The sequence below is a fragment of the Sus scrofa genome, chromosome 7 (assembly GCF_054392235.1).
Source record: "Sus scrofa isolate SSC_HxYL_T2T_F1_AM1 chromosome 7, Sscrofa_HxYL_maternal_Yorkshire_Landrace_v2.0, whole genome shotgun sequence".
NCBI classification, from domain to species: Eukaryota; Metazoa; Chordata; class Mammalia; order Artiodactyla; family Suidae; genus Sus; species Sus scrofa.
The window spans coordinates 125,591,924-125,611,571 of NC_139389.1; the positions used below are offsets into that span (position 1 = coordinate 125,591,924).

Consider the following 19,648-nt stretch of genomic DNA (forward strand, 5'->3'; position numbering starts at 1 on the left):
CCCGAAAGAGGCCGACAAGGGGTCTTTTTCAAGCCTGAGGTGGGACCAGAACAGAAGAGAAAAACTATATTCCTACATCATATCCAGAGTTCAAAGTCAGTACAGGTATAGACTCATTCACAAGCCTTACTGAATGCAAAGAGTTCAGTGTAGGGGAGCGTGTACCACGGGCCATCCCTGGTGCACAAAGACAGGGGCTGTGCACGTGTGTGTGTGTGTGTGTGTGTGTGTGTGTGTGTGTGTGCACGCGTGCACCCACGTGGGCTTGCACAGACACAACACATGTCTGAGGGAACAGGCAAGGACGTGGACCAGGCCTGCGGTAAGTGTGAGGGAGACAAGCCTTCCAGCACGTGCTCTTCGGTATAGTTTAATTTTTGACTCTGTACATTATTCTTTTGGGGGGGGGGCGCCCACAACATGCAGAAGTTCCCTGGGCCAGGGATCAAACCCACACACCACAGCAGTGACCCGAGCCACAGCAGTGACAACGCCAGATCCTTAACCACCAGGCCACAAGGGAACTCCACAATTACCCGTTTTTAAGGGAGGTTTTAGTGGTATTCACAAGTCAAACATGAGCCTGCCCTGGAGAGATGGTGGGGTTTCACGCAGACAAGTCACCCACCTTCTTAGCTAGGTGTCTGTTTTCAAGTGCTGCTTTCATCAGCTGCTAAACTGAAATGACCCCTCCTTGCGGCCTCACCTAACAGACCTGAGGAGCTGAGAGCTCGGGTCCAAAGAGCTGCCCCACCAGCTAAGCCGGAAGCTGTGGGTCCCTCTGAGCCGGGGGCCCTCGAACAGGAGCTCTGATGAAGGCCACACAGCTCCAGTGAGAATGACTGAGCTCCGAGCTCCCTGACCCTGCTCCCGCCACCGCATCCTACAGCCCTGAGAGGCCCCAAGAAGCTACTCTGGGGCTGACAAAGGCCAGGCCAGGCGTGCCGTCCATGGTGGCCACAGCAAAGGGGACACCCTTGCACAGTTTTCCCACCAGCACCACCTCCATCTTCCTGCCACCAAAGGCCACGCCCCTCACAGAACCACTGGCCCGTGACAATTAGGGGACACCCACATAGAGGCCCCTGGCAGGCAGGGCGAGGGCGCAGAGCAAGGCAACGCTGGCCTCTCAAGGATCCCTGCGTCCCCGCTGGCTCCAGAAAGACGCCGTGAAGGGCCCCACTGGCCTGAGCCTCCTCCCAGCCAGGGGCCCTCAGGATTGGGGCCCTGAGCATGCAGGGCCCGGGTGTGTGGCCACCGGCCACTCACAGCCGCTTCCTCCCCTTCCAGGCGGAAGGGCTCCCATGGGGCCTGCTGGATGTGGGTGGCGGGCATGTGGAGCCCAGACCTGTACCATGCACCCCTCTGCAAGCAGCCAGAGCCCCCAGGCTCCTGGCAGAGAGACACGGGACGGGGCCAAACAGCAACAGGACGATGGTATGTTTACATAACACAAGACTGTTTCACCCCAAACACTCAGTGTCAAAGCCCCATGTTTCAGCCTGCGGAGCAAGAAAGCCACAGCCTTCGTCCTGGACCCCTGGTGGCCTGTGCCCAAGGCCCCAGACCATCCCTTCCTCCAGGATGCCCCCTGCCTGACTGCTGGGCCCGGGCCCTCAGAAGCTGCCTGGATCGGGCTGGCCGTGGGAATAAACCAGGCTCGGGTTGATTCGAGGGGCCAGAGGAAGCCAGGCGCCCGGCTCCAGGCTCTCCCTGGTGGGGGTGCTCGCCCCAGTCCTGGAGACCACATGCGAACACTCAGGCTGGCACAAACCAGCGCCACCCTCACCTCAGCTGGCCCTGGAGGCCAGAACCAGGGAGCACCCCCCCAGCTCCCCCTGGCTGCCCAAGGGCCATTCCACAGTCTCCGAGGAAGGTCCCCAACTTCCCGTGCGGGGACCGCCCTCCCCAGACACAATCCGTGTGGCAGCAGCTGGTTCAGAGAGAGGCCTGGGGCTCCGGCCGACCCTGCATGGAGGAGGCCCTGAAGCCACCTGCCCAGCTCTGAATCCAAGCTCTGCCACCCACTAGCTGTGTGACCCTGGTCTAGTTATTTAACCCCTCTGTGCCTCTATTCCTTCTGTTAGGAAACAGATACTCAAAGCCCACACCCTAAAGGGTTGTACTGCAGATCTAATGAGATAACACACAAGGAACCCGGCTCTGGGAATAAAGGTCGGTGCTGAGGACTAACCTTGCATCACATGCACCTGAGAATGAAGCCACGTGATGGAGACCAGGGAGATACAGAGACTGGGCCCTGAGGACACCTTTAGAGCCCCTGGATCCACCTACACCTGAAGCCAGACCTCTCCAAGGAGTTAACACTTACAAGAAAGCCCCTTTAGTACTGAAGCCAGTGGGCACCAAGGTCTCAACCTCTGTCAAAACGCAGACACTGCTGGAGTTCCCATCATGGCACAGTGGTTAACGAATCTGATTAGGAACCATGAGGCTGCAGGTTTGATCCCTGCCCTTGCTCAGTGGGTTAAGGATCCAGCGTTGCCGTGAGCTGTGGTGTAGGTTGCAGATGTGGCTCGGATCCTGCATTGCTGTGGCTCTGGTGTAGGCCGGTGGCTACAGCTCTGATTAGACCCCTAGCCTGGGAACCTCCATATGCTGCGGGAGCGGCCCTTGAAAAGGCAAAAAGACAAAAAAAACAAAAAAAAAAAAACGAAGACACTGCTGCAACTTTCAGGAATCAGTCATACAATCAAGTGGTTTTCTGCTCAGATCATTAACTTGATCTCAGCAACTCCCTCATCTGACGGTTGATTGAGAGAGAGAAGCCCAGGGGACATGGCTGCCCCGTGGTGTCCTCCAGCAATGAAGACAGATTTGCAGGCATGTGGCCAGTCCTCAGGTGTCTCTCCCAGGGGAGTTCCCATCTCCCTCACACACTGTCCACGTCCCAAATGGTCACCCTGCAGAAGGGGGCACCTGCCCATCCCCCCCACTCTTCCCAGGAGAGCATCCCAAACCCAAAGAGCTTGCCCCTTGGGTGTTCCCGGCAAGGATGGGGGAAAGACAGGGAAGACCACCAGGACGAGGCTAGGGCGACACTGACTACCCCGGGCCACGAACCACAACAACTCATCCTATATGGGGGGGGATCTGCCAACAATGGCCCAGAACAGAACAGACCTGGCCTCTCACTTGATCTGCGGTTGCCTGGAGGCCAAAGGAAGAGCACTTGCAGGCTCCAGGGCTGAGGCCCAGCACATCAGGCTGATCCACTGGGCACATGAACCAGCAAGGCCAGACGCTGCGCTGCAAATCCTCACTTGCAAGGACCAACCCCCCCCCCACCCCACCCCCTCAAAGTTTTGGTAAATGACTCCACCGAGAAGGTGAACGCTGCATCCGACCTGCAGGGGAGGTTTACTCTCCATCACCTGTCAACACAGACAGCGTGACTGCAGGTCACAGGAGTGAAAGGCAAAGCCGCCCCTGCTTCCGCAAAGATGGTCTCTGGCCTGAACAAGAAAGGAGGAAGTTGGGGGTTGAGTCCCTCCTGTGCACACGCACTAGGCTGGCTCTTATCAAGGAGGAAATGAAAGCCCAGAGAGGGGCCAAGACGCACCCAGGGTCACCTAGCCAGTCAGAGGCGGAGACAGCAGTCACATTCTACCACTGAGCAAGAGGCACGCTGTCCCCAGGACATCACGCAGAATCCAGCACCGCCCTACCTAAGAGGCTTCCACACTCCTAGGCTTGCTCATCTTCCTCCCAAGGAGGCAGGATGCTCAAACAAGCTCCGGGCAATCAGCTCCATCCGCCTTTAACGGCTGCCTCTAACACGAATAGCAGACTCACCGTTTGCCTAAAAGGGCCAGGCTCTATGCTAAGGATTCCAGCTGCCTCAGCTCATCCAATCTGCAGAACCACTGTGCTGCAGACTGGTACTAAAATTCCCACTTCAGGTATAGAAACAAAAGGCTCAGAGAGATTAAGTGGCTTGGCCCAAAGTCACAAAACCAGAACCCAGCAGCCCCATCTCTGTTCCTGCTCCCAACCTGAAGCTCTTTGACAAGCATCCTCCCTTCTGAAGCCAAGGGTCGGCGCCAATGAGAATACTCCCGAGAGCGTGGGAGGCCCTTAGGGTCTTTCCAAGGTGCTTCCAAAATCCTCCAGCTTTAGCAGAAAAAGCACCACCTCCAGAAAGGGACAGGCATGGCAATTTAAACAGAGAGAGGGCCATTAGCTCCGAGCATTTCAAGGAAGGAGCATGCGAGGCGGGAATGGCAGGATCCTGAGAATCTGAGTGATGCTGTTTGAACAAAGCACATCACAAACTGGGGAGCATAACACAGCATCTACAGGACAGATGGCGATGCTGCTGAAAGGTGACTCAGTTGATACCCAGCCTGAGTGGGCATGACAGAGCAGGCACCTAAATTTCCTGACTCTAGGTAAGCAATGCATCCAATTGAAACTGAAAAGGAAAAGCAAAAAGAAAGAAAGAAAGAAATTGAATAGGAAGGAGCTGTGGCGCAGTGGTAACGAACCCAACTAGTATCCATGAGGACACGGGTTTGATCCCTGGCCTTGCTCAGTGGGTTAAGGATCTGGCGTTGCCATGTACTGTAGTGTAGGTCGCAGACGCGGTTTGGATCTGGTATTGCTGTATCTGTGGTGTAGGCTGGCAGCTGTAGCTCTGATTCAACCCCTAGCCTGGAAACTTCCATATGGCATGGGTGTGGCCCTAAAATAATTTTAAAAAGAAGTTGAAAAGGAAGAAGGGGATGGAGTCTCCCGGTGGCCTGGCAGTTAAGGATGTGGCTTGGGTCATTGCTGTGGCATGTCCCCGGCCCGGGGAACTTCCACATGCCGCAGGTGTGGCCAAAAAAAAAAAAGAAGGAAAAGGAGAAAAGTTCAAAACCAAGGAGCAAAAAACTCAAATGGCCAAGAGTCCAGGCTTTGGATTCACAGAAAGAGCTGTTCAAATCCCACTCCCAGGACTGAGCCGCTATGAAACCCCCAGCAGGTCACTTGGCCTCTCTGAGCCTGTTTGCTCATGTGGATTGAGAGCCTTCAAGCAGGGGTCAAGCCCGCCACTGCAGCTCCAAAATGGGAGCTCAGCTGTTCTTGTGACAAGGGAAATAATGCCACAAAGGCCTGCAGCCTCAAGCAAAGGACCCTGTGCCCTCTCTGCGCCCAGGCAGCCGCGGCAGCTCCCCAAGAAAACAGGCACATTCCTCACCAGCAGGGGCACCTCGGTTTACACATGAAGGCCTCAGTGGATCCGAGCACCTACACCTCCTGAGCACAGGCCACAGCGCGTGTCAGGGTCATGGTCAGTGGGGGCGGGGGCGTGGGGGCTGACTCTGCAGGAAGCTGAACTCCTTCCCCACAGGACCCCAGAGCCCCTGCCAGCCCCGCCCCCGGGAGGCAGGAACAGACCTCTGATAGAACGGCCACAACTCTTTCTCTTCTCAAGGATAAGGAATGCCAAGACGTTGGGAATAAAATCTCAAAGAAAATGAGCTGTAGTGTCAGCAAGGCCAGCTTCCAATCCGAGCTGCCCCACATGACAGCTCTAAAACTTGTGGCTCACTCTGCGTCTTCCTTCTGGGCCTTCGTAACACAGGCTGGGGCACAAAGAGGAAACTCCATCTGGAGAGAAAGCACGGGTCCCCCCTCCCTGAACATTCCTGGGGAAGATGCCCACGAGCCCGGGATCCCAGGAGGACAAGAGCCAGCCCAACGGGCCCTGGGGACACACAAACCCCCCACACACACACATGCCAACATGCCCCCTTCTCCTCTCCCAGGGTCCTTCCTCCTCTCCCCACCCTGGAGAAAAGAGAACCACACACAACCTGCAGCCCCTGCCACCACCGTCCCCAGTGCGCCACGAGGATGAGCTTCCGTGGCCTCAGGCTGCCCTCCCGGGTGCTCACTGCCACCTGGAGTCATGCTCAGTGCCCGGCATGCAGGAGGCACTCGATAAACAAATACCCTGTTCACAAAGGCATGACTGGGGTGTTTTGTAAAAAGAAGATGGCTGGGCCTACCCCAGACTCATTCCCCGGAGAAGGGCAGGCCTAGGAACCAGCCCAAGGCTGAGAGCCTCAGAGAGGGGCCTAGATGTTTCTGCACCCCGGCCTTCGACTGCTGGATGGATAGACGGTGTGGGGCAGAAAAGAAAGCGCAACCCCCACAGGGCCACCCACTCTGGACCCACCTACCAGCCCCGCGGTAAGGGGCTGGGGCATGTCCTGGTCATGGATGCCAGAGGACCCCGCACACCAGAAAAGGACAGGGGAGAGGGCAGGGGCTCCACCAGAGATGGGTCATGGGCCCCAGAGCCCAGCCTGGTCCAGGAGGAGGGTGTGGAAGGTGGCCTGTGGGCTGGGGGCCTCCTGTCACGTATTAAGCACCTGCCGTGCTCACAGCCCTGGAGGTGAGTGGACTATGCCCGCTTTACAGATGGAGGGGCCGAGACTTGGGAGGCGGAGTGGCCTGCCCGGGCACCTACAGCCGATTGGGCAAGTCTCGTGCTCCGAGTCTACTGCCATCTCACCACCCAACACCCCTCCGGGCCTGACAACTGCACCCAGAGGATGCTCAGAAAAGAACACCTTGATTTTCCTTCTGAAACTGGGTATCCAGCCAATGGTGCCCAGATGTCATGTTCCAGACGGAAACGAAGGCCACCTGGCAGGGTGGAAAGAGCATGGTTTCAGGAGTCGGTGAACCCCAGCTCTGCCACTCACAGCTGAGGGAAGAAGCGAGTCATCTCACCTCTCCCTGAGCCTCGGACTTTTCGGCTAGCGAACGAAGACACGCCACCCATCCTGGAGGGCAGGTTTCCGACTGCTCCAGCGCCTGGCAGGTGGAAGGTTCTCCCTAAGCTCTGAAATCTGGTGTGAGCCACTGATCCAGGAGGGAGCAGGGGGAAACTTCAACACAACTGGTCCAGCCCCCAGTTCTGGTTCCATGACTCAGGCTCTGAGACGGGCTCAGGCAGACGGCTGACGGGGAGCCAACGGCTTGCAGAGCAAACTGCGCAGTAAGGCACCACGGGCCGTGCCACCGCCTCTGCGCCCAGCCCTGGCCTGCTCATCAGCACGCGCCTGGCCGAGCCAGTCCCCAGGAATGTCTCCTGTGCAAAAACGAGCTCCTGCCCGGCCCCAGGATCCACCTCCGAGGAACTCCCGGGCAAACCAGCAGCCAGAGGCAAGACATTTTTTAAAGGGGGAGAGAGGCCGGCCTAAAAGGGAGCAACCAGCAGACGGAGAAGCTGGGCGGGCAGCCTGGCGCCCCTGGCCTGCCCCTCTTCCATGTGGTGGGGCAGCGGGCGGCGGTTGCCACACCAGAGTCTCCCGGGCTGAGCTCCACACAGGGGCTCCAGGGACTGACCAGCCTGGAACCGTTTACGTCGCAGACACCCTCCCTCCTGCAGAGCCCCGGTCCCAGAGAAGCCCCGCAGTAGACAGACAGCGCGAGCCTGTTTAACTCAGTGGCAAATACGCCTGACGGTTCGGGGATGAGGCCTAGAAACTCTCTGGGAAATTTCCAGAAGAATCATCAGGGCACTTGGTAAGAAGAGGCTCCCCAACCCTCTCCCTGGAGAATTTTAAGGTGGGGGGAGGTGGACTCAAGGATACATTTTCCTGGCTCCTCAAGTGCTACTTTTTTTTGTTTTGTTTTGTCTTTTTGTCTTTTCTAGGGCCGCTTCCCACAGCATATGGAGGTTCCCAGGCTAGGGGTCTAATCGGAGTTGTCCCCACCAGCCTACACCGGAGCCACAGCAACGCGGGATCCAAGCCAAATCTGCAACCTACACCACAGCTCACGGCAACGCCGGATCCTTAACCCACTGAGTGAGGCCAGTGATCGAACCTGCAACCTCATGGTTCCTAATCAGATTCGTTAACCGCTGCGCCACGACTACTCAGGTGCTACTTTTGCTGTGCAAGTTCTGCTGACTCTGGGTCTGGAGGAAGGCGAATGACTGCAAAAGAGAAGAAGCATCCTTCCCCCCACAGCCTGGGCTGCTGGGGCCTAACCTGAGCTTTGGGAGAGGTCAGCTGGCCCAGGGCCTACCGGGCCCATAGGGTCCCCTCCACCCATCCCCCACCCCAGCTGCCCAAGGCCCAGAACTGCTCCTTCCTGAACACCAAGACTGGACCGAACCAGGGCCAAGAGGACCATCTGTCCTCCTATTCAGCCCTGGAGCACAGACAGTTGCAGCCTCCGGTGCAGGAAGGTCCCAGGACCACCTACCTGGTCCCCCGTCACATCCTTAGGGAACAAGTTTACCGCAGGACACCCTGCTGCCTCCCTTGACCACCACCCATCTAACGTGGAAACCAGCCTGCTCTCCCCTAGACGGCTGCCCTCAGTCCTCAGGGAAACGAGGGTCACGGCAGAGACAGGTCAGGGCCTGTGACCTCCAGGCAGCAGATCCCACCCGCCCTGTAGCTCTTTTGCTCCTAGAGAACAGGCACTCGTCTCTCATTAAACATCACCTCCGGAGTTCCTGTCGTGGCTCAGTGATTAACGAATCTGACTAGGAAACATGAGGTTGTGAGTTCGATCCCTGGCCTTGTTCAGTGGGTTAAGGATCCGGCGTTGCCGTGATCTGTGGTGTAGGTTGCAGACGCGGCTCAGATCCCTCGTTGCTGTGGCTGTGACGTAGGCCAGTGGCTACAGCTCCGATTGGACCCCTAGCCTGGGAACCTCCATATGCCGCAGGAGCAGCCTTAGAAAATGGCAAAAAGATAAAAATCACCTCCTCGGAGAGGCCTTCTCTGACCATGTAGTGCCAAAGTGGCTGCAGCTACTCCTGCCACGCTTCTCCCATCTGCAAGTTTTCTGGCTCCAGGTCCACCTCGAGCCAGTAAGTGTATCTGTGTACTAGTTTCCCTCCATCTCCTTACCCCAAATCTAGGCGAAGCAGGGCAGGGACCAGCAGCAGCACAGGGCGGGCTGAGGTGGATGCTCAGGATTTGCTGAGCGAATGAAGGAGTGAAGCGGACGGGCTCCTCCGTGACCCGGGCCCCCCAGCTTTACCCTGAGGTTTCCTTCCCGGCCCAGAGCACTCAAGTCACAAGTGGCTTTGGCTGAGCTACAGGAACACGGAAAAAGCTTCCAAAACCTAACAGTCAGTTCTTTCATCCGCTAACAGATACCCTTTTGAGCTCCTACTATGTGCACCCGCTTCAGCAGGAAACAGAACTGCCAAAGTCTCTACGGAACCAACCTTCCCAAGGAGACAGACAACAAGCAAGGGCGGCTGAGGGGCACGAAGGGTTTGCGCTCCTGAGCACAAGGGAAGGAAAAAAGGTGCTTCCCAGAAGCTGTCTTTGGGAGAGACTCTGGCCAGGGAATCCTGAGTCTCCCTCTGGGGCGACCGGCGGCCTAGCAGAGGCCACCCCGCAGGCTTGGGCGACTGGGAACACCAAGGGCGACCAACAGCGTGGGCACCCCTCACCCATGGGCCTGGGAGGGAAGGCGGACAGGAGTCTGGGGGTCCTTCATGGGGGCGGTTCTCAAATCTGCATGGCCGGTGACTGATCCACCCCCGAGCCCTAAAAACAGGGGGGCGGGGGCACCCCCCAGGAGCTGTCACAACCCTCAGCCTGGCACCAGGAAGACCCAACGGAATCCCCCCTACCACGAGGCCCAGCAGGGGAGGCACCGGCCGCAGGGCAGCTGCTTTCTGGGGGCGGCCTGGAACCAGCAAGACAAAGCAGCAGGCGGAACTCAAGCAGCCGGGCCCCAGAGGAAGCGCTGTCTGAAGGGAGGCTTCAGCAGATGGCAGGGGGGTGCTGGTCCTGGAGTGGGGTGAGCCCCCCCACATCCCGCTGTGGGACTGTGGACAAGCCAGCCCACCCTGCCTGGGCTTCCCAGGGAGCCCGACACCCTCCCCAGAGCCAGGCCGCCCAGGGGGCGAGGCTGGGGTGGGTCCGACTCACGCACAGAGACGGAAGGTGTTGAAGACCGTGGCTTTGCCAGGGAAGGACTAGATGCGCAGCTCCTGAATGATGATTTTTCTTTCTAAAATAAATCTTACTTTTTAAAAAAAGGAGGTACCAAAAACATTCCCTCAGAAAGGCAGCTTACCAGCTGCATTCTAAATATGAGTGGGAACAGAAACCCTATTTGCATCCTACTGTTCAGGAATTGCCCCCAAGGGGCACTTGGCTGAGCACTTACTGAATGCCCCAGACCTGCGAAACCCCGGGGGAGAAAAACATCAGCAGCGGCAGGACAGCCCTGGGGGTAGGGACAGAGGCCCCAGCCCCACGCACGCCCCGCTCTGCCCCCGTGCCTGCCCGATGACACACAGTCAGCCTCCGACGAGATGAATTCAATCTGTCACCAGGGAAATGCAGAGCCCAAGTGCCACGTCTTACCCAAATGTACGGCCACGAGCGAAAACGTCTGTCCAGGTCTGCACTGGGGAGGACGGTGTGGGTGACAGGCCTCCCATCCACTGTCCCCTGTGAGCAGGGCCCTGTCCTGGTCAGGGGTTTCAGCCCTGCCCTGAAAAAGCAAAATGCCTACGCCCCCGGACCCAGGAGTCACTCACCGAGCAATGTGCGCTCAGGCGATGGGGCCAGGACCCCTGCCTCACCACCCACGCCGGCAGAAGCCAACCTCAGGCCAAGAACCACGGTCCATCGTCTTGAGACCTGGACTCCAAGAGCCATTAAAGAAAGGAGGCAAGTGATACAGAACTGTCTCCAAACACAGCAGCGCTGCGCAATCTCTCTAAGACGTGGTGTTCTGGGAAAGGAGTCAAGGGCAGGACAGCACGTGTGGAAGAGACCCACACACGTGTGCCCTGCGTTTTGCACAAAACAACTTGAGCGGAGGGAGGGGCGATACAGGAGTCGGGTGGTTTTTTTTTAAGGTTATTACGAGATTATATAAAATCATACGTGTGAAACTTGAAAACTGTAAAGCACTATAGCATTTAAAGACTTTTTCATTCAATTTAAAAAATAAAAGTTGGGAAAAAAAACACCCACCTCAAGGGAGACTGCCAAGAGCACGTGTCCCTGAGTGACCAGAAGGAGAAGGAAACAGATCGACTTTTTATTGTGTATTTTGAGTCCTTTCCATTGTGTATTTCGAGTCCTCAGGGTTTTATTTTAACATATGCATGTATTTAATATTCAAAGAGATAAAGCAATAAACGTTGGCTAATAATAGTGTCATGATTGCTCATGGAGACTCTTGGCATTTTGAAGAAACTCAGCACAAACTCCTCTTGAATCGCTAAACTTAAAAAAATGAAAGTATCATCTTGCATAAACATAATTTCCTCAGGCTCCCCATCCATACATTAGGTGAGGACAGTGGCCCTGCCTCCCAGCGGCTGTAAGACTCCCACGGGCCGGGCATTACGGGAGAACAAGGGACACTGGGAGGGCACCGGGCAGGGGAGGCCCATCTTTCACTGTGCTCGCCAGCCCCGCACTCCGCTCACCCAGGCAGGATGGGCAGTCAGTATTCCTCCCGGACTTCAGGGTCGCTCAAAAACCGCCCAAACCAGGGACACTCAATCAGCAAATGCCATAGAATAGAAAGACTTGGTGGGCAGAAGCCCATCCCCCCACCCCCAGGACAGCAAGCCAGACTGAACAGCAGCAGCCACCATTTACAGAGTTCCAGGCCTAAGAACCCTGAGCTGATACTATTATTATCCTCACGGCACAGATGAGGACACCAGGCAGGGGCCCAGTGGCAGAGCCTCGGGTGGCTCGTTGCAGAGCCAAGCCCAGGACCCAGGCAGGCTCCTCAACAGACAGCGGCGCCCAGATGGCCGTCTCCTCGTGCAGAAGCTCAGCTCACTCCCTCAGAGGCCGGTAGTGCAAAGCATTTCTTTGCAAGGTGGGGTATGGACAGTCCGGGTGCACAGCTGCCAAGGAAACCCCAGTCAGTACTTCCTCCCACCCCCACACCCCAAAATGGTGCCAGATCCAGAGACTAAGACAAACAGAGAAATACCCACTCACGGACCAGCATCACTTCATCTTGGGAAAGACTCTGCTTCCTTCCCACTAAGAACCTCCCAAAAGAATCCCAGCACAGAACAATGCTAAGCAATCCCAGCGAAGACAGACCTTCTAGATTCCTTCATTTAAAGAAAGGAACGTAAGCCCTGAGGGGAAGGGACAACCTGGGGGCACCCCGGAAGCCAGGTTACTGTTAACACCAGACTCCCGGCTCCCTGAGGGCAGGGGCTCTGCCCTCCCCTACTTCTGGAGCCTCCAAGTGCCAAGGCCTAACCTGGGCAAAGCACGTCTTAACAAACAAGGCAGCTGCATCCTCAGGCGTAGAGGCCTCAGGTCTGGGCTCAGAAAAGCCCTTCTCTCCGAATGTGAGTCCCTCCTATGCTCAGAGCCTCAGGTTCCCCATCCGGCCACCCTAGGGCTGCTGGGAGGATGATGAGAGATGAGGTACCAGGAAGGACAGCATTAAAAGCTCAACTGAAAGGAAAAAAAAAATGGAGTTCCCCTTGGCTCAGCAGTAACGAACCCAACTAGTGTCCATGAGAACGCAGGTTCGATCCCTGGCCTTGTTCAGTGGATTAAGGACCCAGCGTTGCCTTGAGCTGAGGTGTAGGTCAAAGACACGGCTCAGATCTGGTGTTGCCATGGCTGCGGCGTAGGCTGCAGCTCCAATTCAACCCCTAGCCTGGGAGCTTGCATATGCCGTACGTGCGGCCCTAAAAAGACCAAAAAAAAAAAGTCAACTAACACAACAGTAATGACAGACAGAGGTTCGCCCACATTTTATCATTTTATACCAAAATCCTTCGTGCTGTCATGTGCCTTTTCACCATCTCCTGCAACATGGCTTCAGCCACAGGAAAGGTGAGTAGGAAGGTGAGAAGTTGGAGGATGACACAGAAAACAGGGACAAAGGGAACGGAGGTCAGCCGGCACTGCCACGCCGGGCACCGGGAGAAGTAAGAACACTAAAAAAATCAGGGAGTTCCCGTAGTGGTTAACGAATCTGACTAGGAACCACGAGGTTGCAGGTTAGGTCCCTGCCCTTGCTCAGTGGGTTAACGATCTGGCATTGCTGTGAGCTGTGGTGTAGGTTGCAGACGCGGCTGGGATCCCACGTTGCTGTGGCTCTGGCGTAGGCCGGTGGCTATAGCTCCGATTCGACCCCTAGCCTGGGAACCTCCATATGCAGCGGGAGCGGCCCAAGAAATAGCAAAAAGACAAAAAAAAAAAAAATTTAAAAAATCACATGACATTTCCAGTTAACAGCTTCGTGGTCTCTGGTCCCCTGTGAAGTCCCTTCTGGGCTTCTTAAAAAGCCACAACAAGAGGGGGCAAGGGAGCTGCCAGGTGGTCCCAGTGTGAGGGGGAGGAGAGCGCCATCCCGGTGGTGAGGGGAACAGAGGAGGGCGGCAGGAACAACCCAGGCCACGCAAAACCAGCGGAGTCAGGGCCCATCTACTTCGGAGCCAGAGGACCTGTCAAGAGGCACCAGGGTTTGGAGGGTTGGCCCTCACGCCTGCAGAGGTGTCCCGGCAGGACCTGCCCAGAGACGCCTGCGGCGGATGCCCCTGGAAGAACGAGCAGGACACTCGCTGGGGCTACAACTCAGCCTTGCGTCCCCAAGGCAAAACAGCAGCAGCGGGACCCCCATGAAGATGGGGGGGGGTCTGCCTAACCATCGGACAGGCCCAAGGAGAAAGGGCTTGCTTTCCATGTGGCTCTCAAGGCACCAGCTTGGACCCATTCTAGAAGCTGAACCAAAGGAACCTAAGTATGGAGCTTGCCCCCTCTCGTGCCTGCTGCCCCGGCTGTAAAACAAAGGAGCAGGAGGAGACCATCTCCCGCACTCCCTCCAGCTCTGAGGCTTTCTACAAGATCTGACTGACACTTGACCAAACAACTCGTCCCCGTCCGTTCAGGTCGTCCTCCCTGCCTCTGACACTGCCCCAAACATTCGGAGCAGAGCCGCAAGCCGCTTTCAAACATCTCTGGACTTTTTCATGATGCAACTCCCAGACAATTCATCACCATCCAAAGGAAAGCACGAGCACCCCCCAGCCTCTGAAAGTCAAAAACATGACAATGGCCATCCACGACCCCTCCGGGCCACTGAAATGTGCACCAGCACTCACACCACACACAAGAGCCAGCAAAGGGCGCAGGCCACCCTCTCCAGGGTGGGAGCATTTTGCACCCAGTACAGACGTGTGGCCACCAGGGGGCGCTGCCCTGAAAGTAATAAAGGAGAAGAAACCGAAAAATTCTTTTTGGTGTTTTCTTTTCCTTCTTAAGCTTAAGTGACAAAACTAGCTAAAGCTCCCCTGATGAAAACACAAAGTGGGATTCCTGAGGTTCTAGAATGACCTAGATGTTTTCCTTCCTCTCTTTGAAGCCAACGTTTCGGCCAGAAGAAGCCAACTAGACTTGGAAAGCCACAATCCCTTCAGAGAAAGAACTCCGTGCTGGATTTCCCCCCAGAATGGTTGACATCAGAGCTTGCTCCGAACCCCCTGATGAAAGGCAGGAGGGTCCATGAAGAGGGAAAACCCAACTGCAAGTCCAGCCTGAAGACCCAGCCTCAAGTCTTGGCTGGAAGTGTTTCACGAGAGCTTCCTAATTACCAAGCAAAACATACCAACCAGATGACAAGCCTCATGCTTTAGCTGCAGACACAGGATGACACAAATACAGACAGACCTCAGGAAAAAGGGTGCAAGGTATCAGTGGGGATTTCCCAAGTCTTAGATGACTGCAGGGAACTCGGGCACCTAACGCCAGAACCAGACTTCAAGATCAGGTCTAGGGGCTTCTCCACATGTCCTCGGCGTCCAGGGCACATCTTCCACAAGTGCGTGTCTCTGCAGGGCTAGGTGCGAGGGCCCTTTTTGAATGTTCCAAAAGTCCTCAGACCCATTTTCAAAGCTCTGGCTGCAAGTTCCTCCTAGTTTCCTTGTGAATTCCCCGGCCACTCGGCATGCCCTACTGACCATGAAAAGCTTGCTTTCTCCTGGGGAAGCCAGCGTGAGGCAAGGCAGACAAGGCCCTATCCCCAGACCAAGGGACGCAGAACCAGGAGCTGTTGTATACAAGGGGCGCCCCTCTGGCTGCAGCGAGAAGAGCGCCTTGGGGGCTGGAACAAGGCAAAGGAGCAGCAGGCCCTGGGAAAAGGCATGAGGGGCACAGAGGTGCTGCCAGGCGGGCCTGCACCAGCCAGCTCTGACCAGCCACTTGCTCCGCACAAGGGGAGATAAGGAAACCCAATCATTATGTTTGGTGACCCAACAGGGATAAAAATGCAAGGGGGGGTCCATTTTCAAGAATCAAATCTACCAAGTGGAGACACTGCATAACAAAAGGTCTTCCACCTAGAGTTTGCAAAAGCCTGGGGGAGCCTGATTCTCTTAGGCTTTCACGGAGAACAGTATTTAACTAACAGCTTCTCAGAGCCAAAGCCACTGTAGTGAAGCAAGGTGAGGCAGACCTGACCCAAAACTGGATGCATCTGTAATGGACTAAGAATTCCATCGTATTAAAACACCCGGAGCCTCCACCCCAGAAGGACCAGTGGTGGGGGAGGGGGGGGGAGCCCAGAGGGAGGAAGGCCGTTCTAGACCAGAAGCATTTACCCACCACCTCCTCTTAGGCATCAAGCCACTCCCTGGCTGTGGGACCCCAGGGGGAGGTACCCCACCTCTCTGTGGATGGATCCCCCTTCTCAGACACGTGGCCCAGAATCACCAACCCAGCCAATTCTCAAGGCTGGTGCGAGGCTCTAATGAGACAGCAAATCACATACATGCCAAGTATTGCTACTCGCTTCAAAGAGGCTTAACCCAGTGATATGCGATGATAGCTTCTTGCAAAGACAGCTGCACAGGCGGGGCACAGAGTAGGTGGTCCACGAGCATACGAACCTCGGAGCCCTTCCCCATGAAGGGAAGAGGCCCAAGCAAGAAAAAACACTCCAGTCCAAAAGTACCCTCCAGCCACAGGCATACGGCGTGGATCCCCCGATTTCCCAGGTCCCTCGGCCCCCTTTAGCAGTGCTCCCACCGCGCCCTGGGCAGCCAGGGGTCTCCCTACCGGGAGACCCAGTGCACCTGAGAGCCCTGGTCCGTGCCACACCGCCCATACTGGCAACTGCTTCCCTCGTACACAGCCCGCGGCCACCACAGCCACCTGGCTACTCGGACTCCGTGTCCCCACGCACCGCTCCTTCCCGTTTTGCTCTAACCTCCCGAACCAGCCGCTGAGGCTGAACCGGGCTCAGGCCGGGGGTCCCCGGGCGCCGGAGCCCCGTCCCTCCTTACCTGCACAGCTCGGCGAAGGCCTGGAAATTCAGCTTCTTGATTTTCTTCTCGCTCAGCCAGTAGCCAACTCTCTTCCCTTTCAGAAAGGTCTGCATCTTCCTCTTCGGGCGGAGAGCTCGGGTCCGGAGGAAATCGCCCACAGGCCGAGTCTGGCGGCCCGGCGCGCGCCGCGAGCGTGCGGGCACCTCCTCCCGGCGGCGGGGACGCGGAACGGGGCTCCGGGCGCGCAGTCCTGCCGGGAGGGGCGGGACGGGGCGGGACGGGGCGGGGCGGGCGCCCGGGCGGAGGGAGCGGCGCTCAGCGCGGCACTCCACTGGCTGCCGCTGCGCCGGGGCCGCCCGCGCCGCCGCCGCCCACGCCCCCGTCGCCCCCGGGGCTCCCGGCGCGCAAGTTCGCGAGCGCCGGCCCGGCCCGGCTGGGAAGAGGAGGGAGGCCCTCCCTCGCTGGCGCCGCCCTCCCGGCGCTGGGGACCGAGCAACACGCCCTCCAGCGGCGGCCGCGGACGATCGGCCACCGCGCCGGGGCTGCGCGCCGCCCCCAAGCCCCTCCTCCCCGCCCTCCCTCCCGTTCTCGCCCGCAGTTCCCCCTCCGAGCCCCGGGCGGCGCGTTTGGCCGATGCGAGCGGAGCGCGTGCGCTGCCCGGCGCGCTCGGACCCCGGCGGGGCGCACGCGGCCGCCAGCGCCCCCAGCCCCACCCCGCCCCGCCCCGCCGTCCTCACCCGCCGCCGCGGCCACCGCCGCCGCTGCCACTTCCTTCTCCTCTCCGTCGTCGTCCTCGCGCGCAGCCCGCGCTCTCGCCGAGCCCGGCCCAGCCGCTGCCACCGTGCTGACCCGGCCGGCAGGACCGCTGGACCAGGCCGGAGGAAACGCGGCGGAGCCGGCCGCCAGGGGGCAGCGCCGCCCGCCGCCTCTTAAAGGCGCAGCGCCTTCCCCCGCCTTGCTCTTTGGTGCGCGTTTGTGTCGAGGATCAGGCTGTTGAGCCTGGGGGGTGGAGGGCTCAGTAGCGGCTTTAGGGCGGCCCTTGCCAAGTGCTTTTACTTTGTATAGGAGCGAGAGGAGTCGTGGTGGGGGATTTTCTGCCTGTCCTTTGGGAGTGATCGAGCCACTGAGTTTCATTCATCAAAAGCATCTCTGTAGTCCCAGCAGTATTGACCTCCGAGTGCAGCAGAAGGAGCAGGAAGGGGGGCGGGAGAGAGATACAGACACTCAATGATATCACCCGTCTTCCCTGAAGGAGACAGACCCAGGCTGTGCCCATGGGGGCACTTCGGGTGAGGACATGGACACTCAGGGGCCTTCGCAGGCTTCAGAGGTTGCCCGCCAATCACACTCGGGTCCCCTCCAGCGGGGGAGGGGAGAGACTGGAAGCATCGAGGATCAGGGTGGGACACCCCCAGAAGACACTTTCCTTTGGGGACGCAGAGCAGCTGCAGGCCCAGCACCCTTAGTTCACCAGCCCCACCCTGCCTGCCCACGCCCTGTGGGCATTAGGGAAGCATCCAGCCCTTGGAGGATTGGGGGAGAAGCGAGCATCTCTCCCCAGACACCGGCAAGAAAAATGAATGGGAGGGAGGGTTGGAGGGCGTCTCAGACTTTCAGGGAAGACATTTAAGCTGGCCGTGGAAAATACGGAGGAGTTCGACGGGCCTGAGAAAAGAGAATAGCTTGAACGGAGGCTGGGAGAAGTGAAAGAACCAAGCTGTTAGGGACAGACTCTCCTTGACCAAACTTGAGCGCTGTCTTTAAGGCCCAGCCCCTGGGGGCCTGCCTTCTTCCCCTAATTCCAACTTTCCCCATCCTTCTTCCCCATGGCTTTCCCGCTGCTACTAGGTGAGACTTGTCCACACCAGACTCTGGCAGTGAGCACACCTGCCCCCTGTCTCCACCTCTCAGCTAGCGCCACCCTTTACCCATCCCCCTCCCCTGGCACCCTTGCTGGGTGACCTTGCCGGCCACTTAGTCTCTCTGGGCCTCAGGTCCTACCGCTTTGGAGGTAAACAAGAAGAACAGGAGGTCCCTGGAAGTTCCCTTGTTGCCAAAGCTGTGGCGCAGATCGCAATAGCTACGCAGGTTGGATCCCTGACCTGGGAACTGCTGGTGTTGTCACTGCTGTGGCTCGGGTTCAAGCCCTGGCCTCAGAACTTTCGTATGCCTTGGGCACAGCCACAAAAAAAATAAAGGAGAGCGAGAACAGTCTGGCTTCAGAAAGACCTAGCTTTGGGGTCTGAGTTCAGCTCCTCCCAGCTTAGGCAAGTCATTTAAGTTCTGCCTCTGAGCTCCAGGTGAAAAAAGTAATGCTTGCCTTAAAAGATTGTGGGGAGAATTAGGGTAGGTATTAGGGTGGTCCTCAGCAGGCCACCATCACAAATGGGGCTTGTCACTGTCTCATCCAAGGACTCTTTTTTTTTTTTTTTTGTCTTTTTTTATCTTTTTGAGGGCCGCACCTGCGGCATATGCAGGTTCCCAGGCTAGGGGTCTAATCGGAGCTGTAGCTGCCAGCCTACACCACAGCCACAGCCAAGCCAGATCTGAGCGGCGTCTGCGACCTACACGACAGCTCACAGCAACGCCACACTTAACCCACTGAGCGAGGCCAGGGATCAAACCCGCAACCTCATGGTTCCTGGTTGGATTTGTTTCCGATACACCAGGACAGGAACTCCCAAGGACTCTTCGTGTGTGTGTGTGTGTGTGTGTGTGTGTGTGTGTGTGTGTGTGTGTGTGTGTCTCTTTTTAGAGCCACTCCCACAGCATATGGAGTTTCCCAGGCTAGGGGGCAAATCAGAGCTGTTGCCAACAGCCTACACAACCACAGCAATGCCAGATCCAAGCCTCCTCTTAGACCTACACCACAGCTCTCGGCAGCACTGGATCCTTAACCCACTGACTGAGGCCAGGGATGGAACCTGCATCCTCATGGATACTAGTCAGCTTCATTTCCGCTGAGCCACGACGGAAACTCCAGGACTCTTTTTTTTTTTTTTTCATTGAAATATAATTGACTTGCAATATTATATTAGCTTCAGGTGTACAACATAATGATTCAATACATTACAAAATGATCACCAGGAGAAGTCTAGTTACCATCTGTCACCATACAAAGTTGTTACAGTATTATCCACTATATTCCCTATGCTGTTCATTACAGGCCCGTGACTTATTTATTTTGTAGCTACAGGTTGGTTCCCTTTTTTTTTTTTTTTGTCTTTTTGCCATTTCTTGGGCAGCTCCTGCAGCATATGGAGGTTCCCAGGCTAGGGGTCGAATTGGAGCTGTAGCCACCGGCCTACACCAGAGCCACAGCAACATGGGATCTGAGCCGCATCTGCAACTTACACTACAGCTCACGGCAATGCCAGATCC

The 19,648-nt window shown here is 57.1% G+C and overlaps 1 protein-coding gene across 8 annotated transcripts in view; it reads right to left on the reverse strand.

Moving 5' to 3' along the window:
• The window catches only part of ITPK1 (inositol-tetrakisphosphate 1-kinase), a 159,262-nt gene extending 141,829 nt beyond the window's left edge, over positions 1–17,433 (reverse strand). For 5 of the 8 annotated variants that reach the window (XR_014808893.1, XR_014808892.1, XM_084966079.1 and 2 more), the window contains exon 1: positions 16,286–16,477. Coding sequence is in view for 4 of the 8 variants with exons in the window: in XM_084966079.1 (XP_084822205.1) it covers positions 16,286–16,380 (95 nt within the window). In the remaining 4 variants the exon portion in view is untranslated. 8 annotated transcript variants of the gene reach the window in all.
• Positions 17,434–19,648: the final 2,215 nt, after the last annotated feature.